This window comes from Ylistrum balloti, unplaced genomic scaffold (assembly GCF_031769215.1).
Source record: "Ylistrum balloti isolate Yb309-2 unplaced genomic scaffold, AGI_CSIRO_Ybal_v1 Utg370868, whole genome shotgun sequence".
Classification (NCBI taxonomy): domain Eukaryota; kingdom Metazoa; phylum Mollusca; class Bivalvia; order Pectinida; family Pectinidae; genus Ylistrum; species Ylistrum balloti.
Genome location: NW_026782496.1, coordinates 642,533 through 661,919, shown reverse-complemented (window position 1 = coordinate 661,919; position 19,387 = coordinate 642,533). Strand labels below are relative to the sequence as shown.

The 19,387-nt window shown below is 34.7% G+C and overlaps 2 protein-coding genes across 2 annotated transcripts; both read left to right on the top strand.

Annotated features, from left to right (window-relative positions):
- The first annotated feature begins 1,665 nt into the window (after window positions 1-1,665).
- LOC132559158 (ADP-ribosylarginine hydrolase Tri1-like) lies at window positions 1,666-11,179 on the top strand. The gene is made up of 9 exons (XM_060223773.1): window positions 1,666-1,753; window positions 3,990-4,472; window positions 4,787-4,936; window positions 5,191-5,334; window positions 5,559-5,713; window positions 7,707-7,860; window positions 8,628-8,786; window positions 9,868-9,998; window positions 10,405-11,179. Exons 1-9 carry the CDS (start codon window positions 1,733-1,735, stop codon window positions 10,472-10,474), a joined length of 1,467 nt encoding a protein of 488 aa, XP_060079756.1. The 5' UTR covers window positions 1,666-1,732; the 3' UTR covers window positions 10,475-11,179.
- Window positions 11,180-12,964: 1,785 nt separating this feature from the next.
- On the top strand, window positions 12,965-18,636 carry LOC132559164 (ADP-ribosyl-[dinitrogen reductase] glycohydrolase-like). The gene is made up of 9 exons (XM_060223777.1): window positions 12,965-12,989; window positions 14,117-14,620; window positions 15,035-15,178; window positions 15,460-15,603; window positions 15,852-16,006; window positions 16,771-16,924; window positions 17,471-17,629; window positions 17,818-17,948; window positions 18,207-18,636. Exons 1-9 carry the CDS (start codon window positions 12,969-12,971, stop codon window positions 18,274-18,276), a joined length of 1,482 nt encoding a protein of 493 aa, XP_060079760.1. The 5' UTR covers window positions 12,965-12,968; the 3' UTR covers window positions 18,277-18,636.
- The last annotated feature ends 751 nt before the right edge of the window (window positions 18,637-19,387 follow it).

Below are 19,387 nucleotides of genomic sequence, written 5' to 3'. Positions count from 1 at the left end.
GAAGTAGTTAGAATTCGAAATACACAAACCTTTAAATCACAGCCTTAACAAGAAAATGTAATTAACCCACTCTTTGATCATAAGACAGCAATAGGAAAAATATGTGTATGTGTTTTTTCCCAAGAATACAGGTAACTGCTGTTATAGGTGTTGTCACTCTAACAAATGGATCCAGTTCCCTCTAGCTACTGAACACACCTTTCAAGCAAGGACAGATTGTAAATCTTTCATGAACTTCCATTCATATGTGACTCATGAAATGAGTGTGAAAATTATGTGAGATTCGTGTAAAATATAACAATGGTGACGAGTTTCAGAAATCTCATAGGAGCCGGAAACTGGTATAAAATTGCCTTCACTCCATAACTTGAATACTTGGGTAAACATTCGGGAATACAGTATTGTATAAAATTAATACAAAACCTAATCAGGCGATATTCTCACTCTATGCCATTTTCTTTGTTATTGCATTGACAACAGGGTAGTTATGCACATTTATTTCACCAGGAAAAATCAAACAAAATAGATAGATAAATAAAAGATTATACAATAGATATTATCATCACACGACCAGTAGGAAGTGACAGGCACAAAGTATTTTTTATCAAATTTCCACATTTTTTTTCTGCCGTTTATCAATATTTGAAATATTCCATAGAATTTCCCACTTCGATATAGCATAAAGAACAGTCAGTTATACGTGTAGCGAAAACATCTGACAAACAACTTAAGAAAGTATCTTAACTGTTTTCGGACAATATCCAATGGAGACGAAAAATTGAAAAATAATAAAAGTAGGTTTGAATATGAATTTTAAAGAGGTTCGTGTAAGCAACAGGCGGGTAGTATTGATGTGAGGAATACAATGTACGTTGTAATAACAGCATAAGTATATATTTTACTACATCGTTGTATAAATTTATGTCAATTTGTCGTGTAAACGATATAAATATGGTGTAACTAGAGAAATACATATAATAAAAATGTTTGAACGAGGAAACTAGACATGTTAGATAAAGAACTACATATCATTGTCTGGGGATGAAACGATTGTCAGCAAGATGACGACGTATTAAGAACTGTGAAAAAAGAAAAGATAGAAAACGGATATGCGATGTTTCTGGTTTCAAATACATGTACAACAATAAACTATTGCCAAGACTTGTTAAAAGATAACCAGAAAATCAAAGTTTCAAAGCGCAATAGATAAATGGCAAAGTTATATAAGATTTATTCAATCTATATATATCATGAAAAACTAAACGTTAGTATAAAATAACCCTTTAAAGCTTACTTTAAAGGATATCAAAAAGGGAAGGTTTGTGTATAGCGACAAGAAAAAAGATTGTTTTCTAAATCTCTCTCTCAAAACAGACTTCAATATAAAATCCTCATGGGAAAATACAGTTCAAATTAAATTAATTGTGTTTAAAAAATTCTCATATTACAGTGTAGTTGAATATTATGAAATAAAACTGAATTTCACTATTTTGGATCTGACGAGTAATAGAAGGACGAAATAGTGAGAGGATGCAATTTACTGTATATTTCGTGCAATAATTTTATACGAGTTATTTCCCTTGCAATATGCTTCAAAATTACTCACTGTTATTTATAGGTCAGTGACGCAGATTCTATATATATGTACGCCGTCTTTAAATATAAATAAGCATACAAGACATGAAAACCAGCGGTTTAGAAGAGACGAAGAGGCGAAACGATCAGATTGACCATGGCGACATCTAATACCCAGGTACAGGTTAATTTGTGTCAGGGTTTTATCCAGGCACAGGTTCCTGTGTTTGTAACAAGTGCGATCACAGAGACATGGGTGTGCACTGTCTAAATGATGTACAGTGTACCAGGCTTGTCTGGCAATACACTTATGTACTAATCAATGAAAGACCATGCCAGTTGCCTTTGGTCATGCTTAATTCTTTGTAAATCTGACATCATCAGCACTAATCACAGGGGCTCGTCACTATTTTGAGATATTGAATAGGTTGACCGACAACTCAAGAGCACTTGTAGCTAATACAATGTATAATGACACGCCCCTGTGCACATTTGCTCACAGGGACGTGAAGCAATTTTTACATATATACTTGTAATATAGAAGTTTAAAAATGCACCGGAGCTATGCAAGGCGATGTTGTTCCTAAACGCTACATGTATACAAATGATAACGTATTACCAAAACAGCTCTCACCCCCAGAAACATTCCCCAGCGGTTTTGCAAGGATCAATTATCTGGCCAGATTGGCGAGAATTCCATATGTGATCCCACTTAATTTTTGTATATGTGTTAAAAGATTATATTAACTTTAACAATATTCCCTTGAAAACAACCAATAGGGCATAAAATTATATTGTGATGGACACCAGAATTATTAGTGTCCTTAGGGAAACATGAAAAAAACTGGGCCTGAAAATAAGGCTGGATTTCCTATCAATTACCAGTGTGCAAGGCATTTTGGCATTTTTCAAATTTTAAGAGGACTAGGAACAGGGTTTGTATTAATCTCATTATCTTCAATATATACATGTACCTGAATTTACATTTAATAATTTTGATTTATCCTTAGACACAATCTTTACATTGTGGCAACTGTAACCATCAACACCGGTGGTTTGAGTGCAGTGTTTTATAGATAGTTAAATCAATGAAACCAAATTTTCCTTTTTTTTTTTTTTATTGATGTCTGGCCTTTTTCTATTATTTATCTCTTCTTGATGTAAAACAAATGATTATCTTTCTGTGATGATAGATATCCTAATAACAGATTAGCTAATGTGTGTCATTTGTGATAACTGATGGAAATTATCTCCCTTCCTGTAAATAGGTTTAAACAATATTCTTGCTCTAAGAGTGGTTTCACATATTGTAAAACATCCTACAAAATTAGGATTGTGTATGGCTTTGGCCTCTTTTGGCTGCTAAATCTATCATATTAAATTCTCAAATCATTGTTTTTCATATCATTAATATTGATACTTCCCTGCTACCATTGTCATTATGTATTGAATTTATTTGTTGTTCCAGCTGTGGTTGCTATGTTAACCACCTCAATCATTCCAGAATTAGAGACATGAAGATTTATTTTTATTGATTTTGTCTATTTTTTTCCTACACAGCCATTGAGCTAATCCTTAAACTAGCTAACTTAAACATTCTATGTTAGGTTTCTCAAGAATACTCTCTCTAGCTCTAATTGAATATTCAAATTTCCTAATTTTCAATTTGTTAATATTGCAACCACAAATAGAAAGTTTACAACATATATAGCTTACCTGGTCCAATGAACAGTGAGCTAAATATGCCACAACACAGCATTTGTTTTCCGTCCAGTGTCCGTCATCCAGCATCCAACAGCTTTTTGATAAAAATCACTACTAGTCATGAATGACTGAACAGATTTTGATCAAATTTGGTCCGAAGCATCCATGGGGACTGGAAAATCAAGTTTGTATAAATGTTTGGTCTCTGCCCCCTTGGGCAGGAGAGCACTGCCTAGCTAATAGGGAAATGGAGTTAATTCTTTAAACTCCTTCTCCTCCTGTAGGAAAGAATTGATATTGTCGAAATTTGGTCTGAAGCATGCGAGGATGAAGGTTAATCAATCTGGTATAAACGTTCAGTCTTGGCCCTTTGGGGCCAGAGGAGAAATAGGGCAAATTATTTAAAATCCTACTCCTTCTGAAAGAATGATAGGATTATGACCAAATTCGGTTTGAATCATTTTTTTGGTGAAGAGGAATCAGTTTTGCCAGGTAAGCGAATCAGGCCCTAAGGGCCTCTTGTTTCATTTTATTCTTAGAGAAGTATTCAGAATTACATGTATAGAAGGATATGTAATGGGGTGAACCTAGGGAAAAAGGTGGCCAAAATAAAACATACATGTAGTGGTTACTCATTTCAGTCAAAATGTAAGTCTGCAAAAAGGCTTGGTGATGCTTTTTGTTGAAAACCTTTGTTTGATGTTTTACAGACTGATTCTCAGCAGGAATCTCCTACTGTGCCAGACTTAAAGATAGAAAACCAACCCACAGATGATGGTTCTACATTACATGTAGACTGTGCTGCAATTACACTTGAAGATAGTTCTAAAAGTTTACCTGTAGATGGTGCTCAAACATTATCAGCAGTTGGTACTAAACCTTTACCAGTAGATGGTGCTAAAATTTCATCAGGTGTTGGTTCTACATGTACAGCTTCACCAGTAGATGGGGCTACAGCTTCACCAGTAGATGGTAGTGATGTTCTAACAATAGAGGGTGCTTTAGCTTCAGCGACAGTTGTCACAACAGCATTACAAGAAGATGATGCTAAAATGTCACAAACATTTGGCAAGAAGACATTAGATATCAACAATGATACAGTGCAGAGAATTCTGGGAACAATATTTGGACAATGTGCTGGAGATGCCCTCGGACTGCTTACAGAGTTTCTAACAAAGAAGGAATGTGAAATGGTATATTGATCTTAGCACTAATAATTGATAATATTATTAATTAATTAATTAATAATACAGCCTAATAATCTCATTGCCAGTCACTGGCTGGTCATTTATATTAGATCTACAGATTTTAGTAGTACAATCTAATTTTAAATTCTCTGGTACATGTATCTGTTAGTTTCTTTAACTTATGGAATTTATGTATCATATTATCAATCAAAATTATAGAAATATGAAATAAAAAAAATGTAATTCTTAAAAAAAGTGTTAATATGATTTTGAAGAAGAATTTTATTAATGCTGTTTTGTTTGTGATTTTTGTTTTATAGTACTACAAATCAGTGAAGGAGAACTTAGAATACTCCCATAAGGAGATAGTGTGTGATATGCATCGTATACGATGGAAAGTTGGAGATTGGACAGACGATTCTGACCAGATGATTCTAATTCTGCAGTCACTGATTGACACACAGGGCAAGGTTTTGATCTTTTTTTTTCTGTTTATATTCTCTTTTCTTTATTCGTTTTTGTAAACATTATCTTTAGGAGAAGAAAATTTAGAATGTGGCAAGGCTACGTGTCACTTAACTGTGAAGATATGGTGAAAACTTTGATGAAAAAAGTTTAAAAAATATTGAACAGATTTAATTTCTTGCTTTTTCCGTCCTGTACTCAGAAATCTCTAATGGGAACCTACATGTTTCGAATTATCAAATTTTGACCTGTTGAACAGGTTGATGTAAATGACTTTGCAAGAAAGATAAAGAACTGGATCAAGAGTGGATTTCCAGAGTTAGGTGATTTTGCTGGAATGGGCCAAGGGAAGACAACTATGACCGTAATAAAAAACCCAGACTATGTGAATGATCCACATGCTGTGAGTTTTTCAAATCTTATTTGACATTAGTAAATTGTCTTAGGAATCTTGAAATATCTATGCAGTATAGATTTTCAAAAATTATTGTTTCAGTAAAATACCTGAATGATTTTAATGTTCGTGAAGAATGGTTTACAATCAAGCGATGGTTATATCTGATATTTATGTTACAAAATTGCTCTGCGATGGTGTTATGGTACTGAGTAATTATTCTTTCATCAAAGGCTGCTGATCTGGTGTGGACAGCTAATGGTAAAGTCTTGGCTCCAAATGGATCAGTGATGAGGACAAGTATCCTGGGAGTCCACATGTATTCAGATTTAGACACTGTGGTACAGAATGCCATTACCATTGGGAAGGCAACTCATGCTGATCCAAGGTAATAAACAAGATTTTTAATCATTTCTTCAGGTATAAATAGCACATGGAAAACAAGATTATTGGTGGCTTGTATGTAGGACAGTGGTGGCTGGATAGTGAGAGGACAGATTAGTGATAGCTGGTGTGTGGGACAGCTGTGGCTGGATAGTGAGAGGACAGATTAGTGATAGCTGGTATGTGGGACAGCTGTGACTGGATAGTGAGAGGACAGATTAGTGATAGCTGGTATGTGGGACAGCTGTGACTGGATAGTGAGAGGACAGATTAGTGATAGCTGGTATGTGGGACAGCTGTGACTGGATAGTGAGAGGACAGATTAGTGATAGCTGGTATGTGGGACAGCTGTGACTGGATAGTGAGAGGACAGATTAGTGATAGCTGGTATGTGGGACAGCTGTGGCTGGATAGTGAGAGGACAGATATAGTGGTAGCTGGTATGTGGGACAGCTGTGGCTGGATAGTGAGAGGACAGATTAGTGATAGCTGGTATGTGGGACAGCTGTGACTGGATAGTGAGAGGACAGATTAGTGATAGCTGGTGTGTGGGACAGCTGTGGCTGGATAGTGAGAGGACAGATTAGTGATAGCTGGTGTGTGGGACAGCTGTGGCTGGATAGTGGGAGGACAGATATAGTGGTAGCTGGTATGTGGGACAGCTGTGACTGGATAGTGAGAGGACAGATTAGTGATAGCTAGTATGTGGGACAGCTGTTGGCTGGATAGTGGGAGGACAGATTAGTGATAGCTGGTGTGTGGGACAGCTGTGACTGGATAGTGGGAGGACAGATTAGTGATAGCTGGTATGTGGGACAGCTGTGACTGGATAGTGAGAGGACAGATTAGTGATAGCTGGTATGTGGGACAGCTGTGACTGGATAGTGAGAGGACAGATTAGTGATAGCTGGTGTGTGGGACAGCTGTGGCTGGATAGTGAGAGGACAGATTAGTGATAGCTGGTATGTGGGACAGCTGTGGCTGGATAGTGAGAGGACAGATATAGTGGTAGCTGGTGTGTGGGACAGCTGTGGCTGGATAGTGAGAGGACAGATATAGTGGTAGCTGGTATGTGGGACAGCTGTGACTGGATAGTGGGAGGACAGATTTGATAGCTGGTATGTGGGACAGCTGTGGCATTAGTGGTGTGATAGCTGGTGTGGACAACAGATATAGTGGTGTCTGGATAGTTGGACAACAGATATAGTGGTGTCTGGATAGTTGGACAACAGATATAGTGGTGTCTGGATAGTTGGACAACAGATATAGTGGTGTCTGGATAGTTGGACAACAGATATAGTGGTGTCTGGATAGTTGGACAACAGATATAGTGGTGTCTGGATAGTTGGACAACAGATATAGTGGTGTCTGGATAGTTGGACAACAGATATAGTGGTGTCTGGATAGTTGGACAACAGATATAGTGGTGTCTGGATAGTTGGACAACAGTGTGGGGGATGTGGCTGGATAGATATAGTGGTGTCTGGATAGTGGTGTCTGGATAGTTGGACAACAGATTAGTGATGACGGGGTAGTTGGACAACAAGAGTTATTGATTGGACCTCCAGATTAATAGTGGCTAGCCAGGGGGACAATAAGATAAACAGTGGCTGCCTAGTGAGACAATCAGACTAAATGGTGGTTGGGTACAACCTGATTGTGTAGTTGGACAACAGATGGTGTCTCGATAGTGGGCCCACAAGATCATTTGTGACTGAAGATTTGATTTGATAAACAAGGCAGCACTTAGATAAAAATACTGTTATGTAGTTATCATTTTGCCTGACCTGATACAATATACATATTATTTCCATTGAATTTGCAAGAAAATGTATTTATCAGAAATGTTTCTTATTTTTACAGTGTATGTATCAAAAGAGTGCAAGTTGTTGTGTATATCTATTGAAGTCAATTCTTTTTTTTTATTTTAAATCCAAATAAAAGATTTTTTTAGAACACTGAATATGTCATTTACAACCATAAATTATTTTTGGCAGGTGTCAGGCCTCTGTGGTAGCTGTTTGTGTGGCTATAGCCTTAATGTTACAGCGCCAACCTAAACATCTGGACAAGAAAGGAAATTACAATATCAAAGCAATTATAAATGATTGTTACGACTATGCATCAAAGTGTCTGGAAACTGAAAAGGAGGTAGAATATCAGAACATTCATTATTCTAGCACATTTCCATAAAATAAAATTGCTGTTTTCATGAAAAATAATTTATATCTATAATATTAATCTATGGTTGCAAGATCCAAATATTTTGTAATATTAGCATGTGTAGTTTGTGTACAGGCAGAGTTTTGAATTTCACTTCAGAATATAAATTTTTGAATGTTAGAACTCTAAACAAGTGTATGTATATTTTGACAGTCCATTAGATACACAGATCAATTTTTTATTTTTTGAATTTATATTTTTAATTCAAAGCTAATACCAAATTGGATTGGATAGGATAATACTCTCACTCTCAACATCCTTAGGATATTTGAAACATTGAACATTGAAATATTGACATGCACCTCTTTACAGATGAAAGTATTTAACTGATATTCATTTCTACCTGTGATCTCTTTGATACACCATAAAAAGGATCATCCAGAAGAACAAAATTGACTGACTGATTGTATTTCAAGATGTGCTACTGTATGTTTGTAATATACATTGAAGATTTGATTTCACTTTATTTACAGTCATTAAGCATAAATATGAAATGACAATTACATTGATTTGAAAAATGATGACCATCATTCTTTTAAACTGGGTATTTTGTACCACTGCTTGACTATCATTCTTTTAAACTTGATATGTTGTACCACTGCTTGTAGCTTTTGTGTGTAAATGCTGTACCAATGGTATTTAAAATCAGGCTTCAAAAAAATGTTAAAGCATTTTCGATAATTTGATTTTTCCAGAAAAAAGAACTGAAGACATACCTGAAGTGTACCAAACTAAAAGAATTAAAACTAGATGAAGAAGGAAAAATAGGATATACATACAAGTCTATGGGGACAGCTTTCTGGGCTTTAAAGCAGGAGAATATAAGGGAGACAATTACAAAAATTGTGATGGAGGTTTGTACATGTAACACTAACGATAAAATCACATATTTGTATTCTGTTTTCTTAGGTCTGCTTAGTAATATCAAATAATGAATCTAAATCAGGTTATATTTCTTCTCATTTTGTTACTACTGTGAGAGATCACAGTACATTTGAGCATTAATCATTTCTGAAGTTTTATAAATTGTTTGTTAATTTGTCCGTTCTTGTGTTACCTTGACATTCCAAAGCACTGTATCTTGTGTGTATATTCATAAGATTCTCAGTTCACTTCTCTACATGTTATGAAAATGAATCAAGACATTTTATTTGAAGAAGATTTGTAAATGCTTCTAAATAACAAAGACCAGTCCGTCCGTCCATGTAAATGTTAATCTTCTTGTCTCTCATGTGCTGGCTAGTCATACATTCAGGAGAACATGGGCTGAGCCTAGCATTTTTTCATTTTTGTGAGCCTTTGGCTTGAAAAATTACATCACACTTGTAGTACTTTGATTAATAAAGAATTAAATCAAATCAATGCCAGATTTTATAAAATTTCAACAAAAAGCATTTTTTTCCATGTACTAATAGAATTAAAATACATGGAGCTACTGTCAGATCATATCTAACAGACGATGATTAATATTGTTAAGACAAAATCCATATTTATCTTACAATAAGAGATAGTTCAAGACAGATAAATAATACATTACTCTATTTTTCCCATTTCCTATCTTCTGATTTGGTTATGAATATGAAGACAGGGAAACCACACAAATAGAGATACTCTTATATGAGATTCTGTTTATCATCTTACTTTGATTTAAAATTTTGCAAACATTCATGTAAAAACTACTTTAAGCATTGATATGAAATCTATTCACTCAAAATCTCAATCTTTTACGATGTCACAACACAGACGAAGCCATAAAATGATAACGTCACAATTGATATAATAAAAAATGTCGAGCCCATCCTTACAACATTATAGCCAAGATATATTTAAAAATGTGGTCATATTAAAATCTATGTGATTAATATTATTTCATTGTTAACAGGGTAGTAACATGAAAAAAAAAGAAATTCACTTTGTATGTGATATATTTTTCAGGGAGGGGATGCTGACTCCAATGCTTGTGTGGCCGGAGCATTAATGGGATGTAAATATGGTGCTGGAGCAATTCCGAGCAGCTGGACTCAAAACCTAGTTCATAAGGAATGGCTGGAGGCAATTATTGATAGGTATGTTTACTGTCTCACTAGATGTATTCACCAGGTACATGTAGGTGACTTTACCTAAAGGCACACAAGCCAGTATTGCTTACCTGTAAGATAAGTCATGGTATATTTTAATCACAAACATTTAACTAGTTAACTCACATCCAGGTTAACTCTTATCATTGAACAGTTATTAGGAATATGACATGTAGACTATGCTTTATATTGGTTATAAACAAAATAAAATAATCAACAAATTTGGCTTGTATTTAAATTAAATCAAACTCCATGATTTTATGGTTCTGTAGAAGAAGATTTTGGAAGTTTTAATACATATATCTGTTACCATGGAAGTTTTTGATAGCATTTCATATAACTTAGTCAAAGAGAATGCACTTTTATCATTATGTGTCTTTGTTTTCAATGACAGGTATTTCTGTATGATGGCTGAAGTACACAACATTGACTTTACACCATACTGGACTGGACATTTGTCATGAGCATATGTGTGGACAATAGTTACCCTGTTGTGTTGTTTTATGATGAGGGTTCCAACGCCACAATATCAAACAACCTAGTAAAATTGGTCACATAAATCAATGATTATCAACATTGCTTTTATATAGCTCTCATATTTGCTCCTAGCTGGATATTGATGCTAAATGACTGTCTCATTACAAACAGTTAAAATTTTTAGATGTCCTCAGGAGCTGAAATATTAGTTCCAGATTAACATATTATGCTGCTGACTCAATACGTTTTCGTGCTCTAATTGTTGAATCAGAATGCTTGTGCCAAAGAAGAAATCATGAGGCTAATTCTTGATGTACAATATATGTAGAATTATTTAGGGGAGTGCAATACAATTTCTTTATCAACTGGCGGAGCTTAATTAATTGCATACCATTTAATATATTATCATGTTTAAATATATACCATGACATTTTTAAATAATGATGAACATTTTTTTTTTGTTACAAAATTTCCTCTTGTTCTTGTGATAAGGGATGTCAGAATTCTACACTGTATGCCCAAAATTCCCATCATTTTATTGGCGGTGTGAACAAATCATAAACACTTTTTTAGCTTGCCTATTTCAAGTTTACTGATGAGTCTGATTGAGTACAATAATGATTATGTTACTGATGTGTTCATAGCATGGTAATTTGTTGTCAATAAATTAAATTATGACTGTGAAATATAAATGCTATAATATCTTTTTTTTATTTTAGCTGTTTGTTTTAGATTGAATATACTTTTTTATATACAATATACCTGGCTTTTGTTTTATTTAATGATAATGTAAGTTCTTTAAAAATCCTTCTTATGTAGGAATAATTGAATTTTCTACAACATTGGTTGAAGCATTCGTACATGTACGTGTAATTACAGGGAATTACTTATGTATAAACAGTGGGTATAAGACCCTCTGAGGCAGGAGTGGTAGTGTCCAAAAAGGGGAAATTGGAGCAAATTTCTTTGAAATCCTTTTTAAGAATGTCAGAAAATCAATAAAATTTTGTGAAAGTATCTTACTCATTCAGTAGGAATGCTTGGGCTCCGTCCCAATTAGTCTGAAGCATCCGAGGGTGAAGGAGGAAACAATATTAAGAAGGACTGGAGGGTATCGTCTTTCTAGTAAAGAGCGGGAGGCCCAGCTGAGAAAGTAAAACAAATGCTTTAGATAGGAAGGGAGGGAGGGAAACTCGTCGGTTATTTTACACGTGTGGGTTGTTCTTGTCTCAATATAACTGAACTAACACTGAAGTAAACCGAATAAGGCATAACCGCTTATTAATCATTTATCAAATTAATATGTTTTGGGAGTTTGAGAAATACACACGAAAAATAAAATCCGCAATATATTCCGTGGATTCAGATGTCCATACTAAAATGTAACTATCTTCAGGATTGACTGGAATATCACTAGTACTTTTAGTTCGTAAGTAACTGGGGTCAAAGTAATAAAAGTTCACCGTGTAGAGATCGCTAAGACAGGCAGTTTTGTAAATGATTGATGTACTGACATGTCCGCTGTCGAACAATTGATTTACATGTAAATGAATAACTTCTGGAAAAGCTAGCGACGCTGCCGAAAGAAAAACCAACTTGTCAAAAGTATAACTTCATATAGGTTGTAAGTGGTCCATGGTTTTGCATAGACCGTTTTGAGACTGATCAAACGACAAGAAGGCCGACAGGCAGCCATGTTGGTTTTTGACAGTTATAATTTGTTATTGTTATTTCGGTACAGGATTGGTATTTCCAAATTACATATTAAGTTTCCCTTTGGCCGTTTGTTGTGTGTTTTTTTTATATTTATTTTGAAAGTAATCAGAAATTCAAAATGTCTGAAAGTGGGCTATGTCAAATTTTGACTATAAAAAATTGCTATTACTTTTTAATGAGAAGTACTGGATGGATCCGCTTACCATTATTCCATTGTTCATGTACTTAAATAACACAAAGGGAAATCTGTAGGGAAATTTAATTTTGTGCGTCATCAATTAGTGATGAAATGATACGATTTGTATGATTAAAACGTGATGGCACTTAATATGTTTGTGCACCTGATTGCCTGAGATTTCAAATTTCATTTAACTGAGAATGAGTAGAACTGAAACCTCGCTGTAGCAAAATTATACAGCAAAATCTTATAAAGTTGGTCGTTGGTGGAACATCTTGCAATGTTTCATTGTCGAACTAATGTCATCTCGATTGATAACCGAGCTTGTGCTGAAATGATAAAAATAAGATAAATACTTTTTATCTTTAATATCAACAAATATAAAAGAATATCATTTCATTCTCTATGTGGATCTATCGTCATCTACGTATATCGTGCATTTTTTTAAATGAAGCTGTCGGTAGCAACAAACTCATTCCATACTAGATCCACGAGTTATCCCCCCTCGTTCAAGAAGTATTTATAATTATTATAATTAGGTAGCATGACTGACAAGAAGCAGACGGGAGGACGAAACCAAGATTAGTATGGCATCAGCTGATGCTAAGGTATGAAACACAATGATACGATAGATGTTTGCTGATATATTTCATAGACTAGCCTAGTCTAAATTTCCGTGTGGATTATAATGTCATTACCATATGGAGCTAACAACGTTCTAATCTTAGCACGTAAAATCGATGGGTCTCTCTGCATTTGAGATTGTGTAATATATCGGACTTGAGTAAGGTTACAATGGGTGGGGCTTCAGTTGTACAGGTAAAGCCCAACCCTCATCTCCATCACAGTCGGTCTAAATCTAGAGTTGTCGTTCTTTTCAATAACAAAGATAGACTTGCACAAGTTCTGAGATAAAAGTTATGAAGGCGAAAGCAATCAAACCATGTACAATATTGACTGTTAGTAAGTGAGTGATTTTTAAGGTCATCCACTTGCATTATAAAAAGGAAAGATGGGGAACTGTCCCCACTTTAATCCAAATAGACATAATATTATTGAAATTTCTTTGAAACAGTGATGGAATTAACTCCAGCTCTTAACAAATTACTACACGTTCATCAATATCCAACATTCGACTAAGATCGATCATCAGTTTCAGCCTCAGCGTTTTTAACTTCGATGTAATCAAAACTTAGGAGTATATTATGTCCTTCGATAAGAACTCTTGTTACTAAGGATAGTAATATAAACATACCATCTACCATGGCTCGGACACTAGCCTGAACATCGACAGAATATGGTTATTTTCTGCCCGGTAGTTAACCTGCTAGCTACACGAGTATACATGCTTGCAAATAGTTTATAGGAGGCTTAAGTGGTAACCAGTTATTAGTAGAATTGGAAAAATACGCGTAACTAATTCACAATTTTATCATTAATTTATCTGAAAATGTTAAATGTTTTATCTCGTTTTGTTTCAATGATTTTGATGAACCAATTGACGTACTTGAAGAAAACCAACACGACTGAAATAAACGATACACCATTTTAATGTATCAATTTTATGTTTTTCAAATAACAATTAAACTGCCTTGTACCAATACACGAATCAACAGTTCAAGTTTGTACATATTTGAATTGGAGTTCTGATTTTTGCTTAATTTAGAAGACAAAAACAGATGACATAATAATGCAAAAAAATAGTAAAACGAATTTTACATAATGTTAATTGCAGACTGAAGATCAACGTGGACCTTCTGTTGTCACAGATTCTGGAGTCATACAACCCACAAAACCTGACTCCGTAACATCATCGCTAGATGGCGACACATCATTGTTAGGAAAAGGCAGCACCTCATCCACAATAGATGACGCTATAACGAAATCTGAATGTGACGTCACATCAAAAACAGATGGCGCCACATCACCTTTAGCAGAGGTTGCTATACCACCACTAGTAGAGGATTTGAAAACACCACCAACAGACAATAGCACTGATACTCCGGTAGATGGCACTGCAACTTCATTAAACGACGGCGCAACACTACCACAATCAAATCCTGAGCCCACTCTACCATCCCTAGATGGCAGTAAAAACACACCAGCAAGAATTCCCAAAAAGCCAGTGAATGTGACCAACGAAACAGTTCAAAGAATCCTTGGAACAATCTTTGGACAATGTGCTGGGGATGCTATTGGACTGCTTACAGAGTTTCTGACGAAAGAGGAATGCAAAGAGGTATTGTTCACCTGCTGTTTTCAACGTGTTCGTCTATACATGAACTTCTAAACCTACATCATGTGAAGTCTTATATTTTATTTTCGTACGTTTTGTCATTCTTTCATCACCACAAGAGATTTCTTTTTGATAAAAAAGGGTTTAAATGGTATTTCTGAAGAATTTCAGTGACTGAGTCTAGCGGCACTGCACTATCATGAAGACTCGTTGTTCTGTTTTTAAGGTGATTATTAATATAGCGAAATTGTTCTAATGTAACCCGTAATATCCTTGATTGATTATTGCTATTGTCGGTTCTGAAGATGTTTAATGTTAAGAACCAACAGAACAAAGATTCAAATTATTACTGTTGAAGACATCTATTGGAATGGGCCATTAAGTAATTGATTTGACTAGTTTTGTTAATCGGTGTAGCACTACAAGACGATGCGGAAGGAACTGGAATTTTCTCACAAGATTGAGGATCATCATCGCGTACACTGGAAAACGGGCGACTGGACAGATGATTCGGACCAGATGATTCTCATACTTCTGTCTATCGTCGAAAACCAGGGCACGGTAAAACACTGAACTGAATTGCCGATTTAAAGAAAGTATATATATTTCCGAGTGATAAATTTGTATCTATTCGTGTTGGAATTAACACTTGATGATATTTAATTCCTGAAATGAAATTATCGTATGGTGTTCCTTTCTGAAATGTTTCGTAAAAAATGAAAAACTCAAAACCGGGATTTCCACGCAGCTTAACTTAATTGTTTTTATTCATTTGCGGTTATATAAACTTTAAAGGCGTGAAAATAAGTGTTGTTTTAAGTCTATCGACACGTACTTGACAGGTCGACCCGTTTGATTTCGCTAGACGCATAAAAGACTGGGGACTAAAAGGATTTCCTGAGCTGGGGGATCATGTTGGAATGGGACAAGGGCGGACAACTCATTTTGTCATCAATAAGCGAACTTACCTTGAGGATCCATTTGCTGTAAGTGTATATAACATAACCAATACATTTTCAGCCATAAAATCAGAAGGGGGACATTTTTCTATACTGCAGAAATTGTACCGCCAGCCAAAGCTACGTTTTATGGCATGTTAACCGTCAACTCAGTATCAAAGGTGTAAAACTAAATACTGGTATGTGACGTTTTTATTTAATTCAAGTTCAATGAGTGTTATTTGTTTGGTGTTTTTAAAAATTATTGTAAGAAATAGAATTATTTTCTGCATCAGACTGCCGAACGTGTATGGGACCTTAATGGAAGGGACGTAGCCGCTAACGGTGCCGTGATGCGGACAAGTATCCTGGGAGTCCATATGTACGCCGATATCGATCTCGTCATACAGAATGCCATTACTATTACCAGGACAACTCATGCTGATCCAAGGTATTGAATGACACTAACTCTAAATTATATTGAGATATAACCTTCTCTTAAAGTTTTTTAACGTATTCATTTTTTTTTCTCTCAAAATCACTAACGCTGAGACGCAGTGTGTATTGAAGGATTGTTAATTTGGTGACACAATATTTAGACGTCCCCCAAGGAATAAAAGAAGAAAAGAATAAAAAAAAATATGTTTGGAGTTTATAATGAACTCTTAATTTTCCGTTATTTTTTTCGTTTTAATAACAACATGTATCCATTTTGTAGATTGATGAAAGTAATGTTACATTTCGGTTGAAGTAAATACTCTGGGAGCTACAAAATGCACGAGATTTCAATCACTTGCATAACGTTATTTATAAATTACTTGTCATAGATATTCATGGTTTTGAAACTAAGTGGAAACGACACAGTAAAAAATCATACTTATATCTGACGATTGTTTCCATCGTTGATTATGATAAGTCAAAATTGTTCAGCTTCAAATTCTCCCAATGTGAAATTAAAGCTGCTCGGTATAGTCTGAAGAATTGGATCACTTTTTTCGATGGTAAAAGAAAAAAGAACTGAAATCCAACCATAACATGCAAATGTTTCACTTCACACTTGTTTTGAATTTGAATAAACTGTCTGAAGGTGCTTTACAAGTATGTGTGCCTTTTGCAGTCTTTCTGAATCTGGTAAACGAAGTAATCGAAATGATCTTTTGTCCATCCAACATGTTATTTATGCTCAATAAGTTAAAACTGTCTTTGATTGACCAGATGCCGAGCGTCAACGGTAGCTGTGAGTGTTGCCATAGCATTAATGTTACAACGTCAGCCAAAACATTTGGACCGTAAAGGCAATTACAACATCAAAGCAATCATCCGTGACTGTTATGAGTATGCATCAAAGTGTCTGGAAACTGATGAGAAGGTAAAACGTTCAATGGTTTTGTCTTCAGTCTCTTGAACCTTCAGAGGTTCAATTTGATCTTTTATTGATATAAACAAACAGAATATCAGAAGTTCTATTCGAAATTTAAGACTTGTATCTTCATTGACATGTAGACAAAAACTTATCATGGACGAAGGTATGTTTATAAACGACCAAACTGTGCTTCCGTTTCATTTAATTATACATTTTGGTACATTGTATTAACGACTTAAGATGTAACACAATGAAAAGGATATAAGTGTGTTTAAGCTTAAACTGAGAAGAAATTTCTGGAATTCATATCAAGATATTGAAGGGAGTGATGATCTAAGATATATCTTTGCTGTGTTGAATGATAAAATACAAATTCTACCCTATTCATGATAAGTTCACTATCGAAATTTCACGAATAATCTTAATCCATTTATAGTTCGGTTAAACAAGGTGTCAGTGTGTGGGTTGTTGGTAATAAAAAAAAAACATTTGTCAACAGAATTTTCTTCGTCAATAAGCCATCTACAGTTTTATGTGTTTTTGTTATTTCAGAGAAAGGAATTTAAGACGTATCTTAAATGTACAAGATTGAAGGAGCTGAAACTAGACGAATCAGGGAAAATCGGATACACATACAAGACGATGGGGTCAGGTTTTTGGGCTTTAAAGCAGCAGAATTTCAGGGAGGCGATCACAAAAATTATAATGGAGGTTCGTACCATATTTTCCACAACTTGGTGATTTGATAATGTTAACAGAAAACGTGGATGTATTGAATGGCATTGGTTAATGTAAGATAATAAGCAGCCTAGCTCTAGTATGTTCTTAAGAAGCGATGTAACAAAACAATTGAAAAGAACATAAATTGGTGAACGTAGTCATTCATATTTTTTCTGTAGGGTGGAGATGCTGATACTAATGCATGTGTGGCCGGTGCAATGTTGGGATGTAAATATGGCGCTGAAGCTATTCCGACGACCTGGACACAAAATCTACTTCACAAGGAATGGCTGGAGGCAATTATAGACAGGTATATTTAAAGTTTGGAATATTTGTACTGTTATAAGTTATAGAACTGTGAAGCTGTAACGTTATTTCACAGCTGTTTTGTTTTCGTATTACATCTTGTTTATACATATTTCAACAAAGCTGTGCCGGAATTAATTATATTTTATCTTTCTTTTTAATTGCTGAAATAAGATTTGAAAAATTTGAAAGGCAATTGGTGAAATATTGGTATTTCTGAATGAAGCGTTTTATCATAAACTGTCTTTGTTTTTAATTACAGGTATTTTCATATGATGGCAGAAGTACACAACATTGACTTTACACCGTATTGGACCGGACATTTGTTATGATTGTGTGTTGATGAGCAAAGTAGTAGGTGCTGTCTTGTATCATGGTACGGGTATTGGACAAAATTACGCTGTGTCAAGGGGAGTTACATACTTGTAGTTGTTTTTTGTGAAAATATTAAACGAAGACTTTTTATAAAAAACATTGTTTCAGTATAGAAGCTTTTACAATTCTCTGGAACATCGATTGGTAATGTAGAGACTATCTGTACAGCAGATGTTTGCTGTACCTAATGTATGTACCGGTATTATCTGCTGATGTGATCTAGTCATAAGTATAAGTGTTCTGTGGTACACTTGTGTGCGGAGATGGCATTGTTTATATACGACATATACGATGTATCATTTATTTGAATTTTTATTTAAAATATAATCTCATTGTTAAACTTTTTATTCGTATTTAATTTAGATAAAAATAAAGTTTTCTTGTTTCCTTAATGTCATCTCTGTTATATGTAGATATATATTTTTTATTTCATATCATCAATGTTTTAATTTAAACGAAATCATAAAAAACTATGCTACAGGTTATATGTGATAGTATCTATCATAACATGTATTCGCTTAAACTACCCCCTCAATCATCTCTCTCTCTCTCTCTCTCTCTCTCTCTCTCTCTCTCTCTCTCTCTCTCTCTCTCTACTACTACTACTACTAAAATGTGTAGTTAGTGTATTTGTTGTCATATGGCTATTGCGTTGTCTAACTATATTTCGTTATATATTGGGGAAAGGGTGTTTCATACGTTGTAATAACTTGTACCTAATCCTGTTGTAATAATTTTTGCAATAAAATATGTTTAATTAAAAAAAATACATTACATTCTTCACGGTATCATTCATGTTATATGTATTTGATAGGCAACAGAAAAAGGCGTGATTGGAATTTAAATTATTTTAGAGTCATTTACAATTTTTGTCAGCGTCCGCAATAAGATTTCATTATCTGTGCCAAAAGGGGAAACGTTTCCTTATTTGGTGTCTGGAAAGAGATTACCTTGAGTAACGTAAGAGTTGTAATAGCTTCAGTACCAGACTGAGACAACCACACTGTAACTTCGAATATCTTAAACAAATCATCTTTCCACATGGAATTAGTATTATCACAAGTTAGG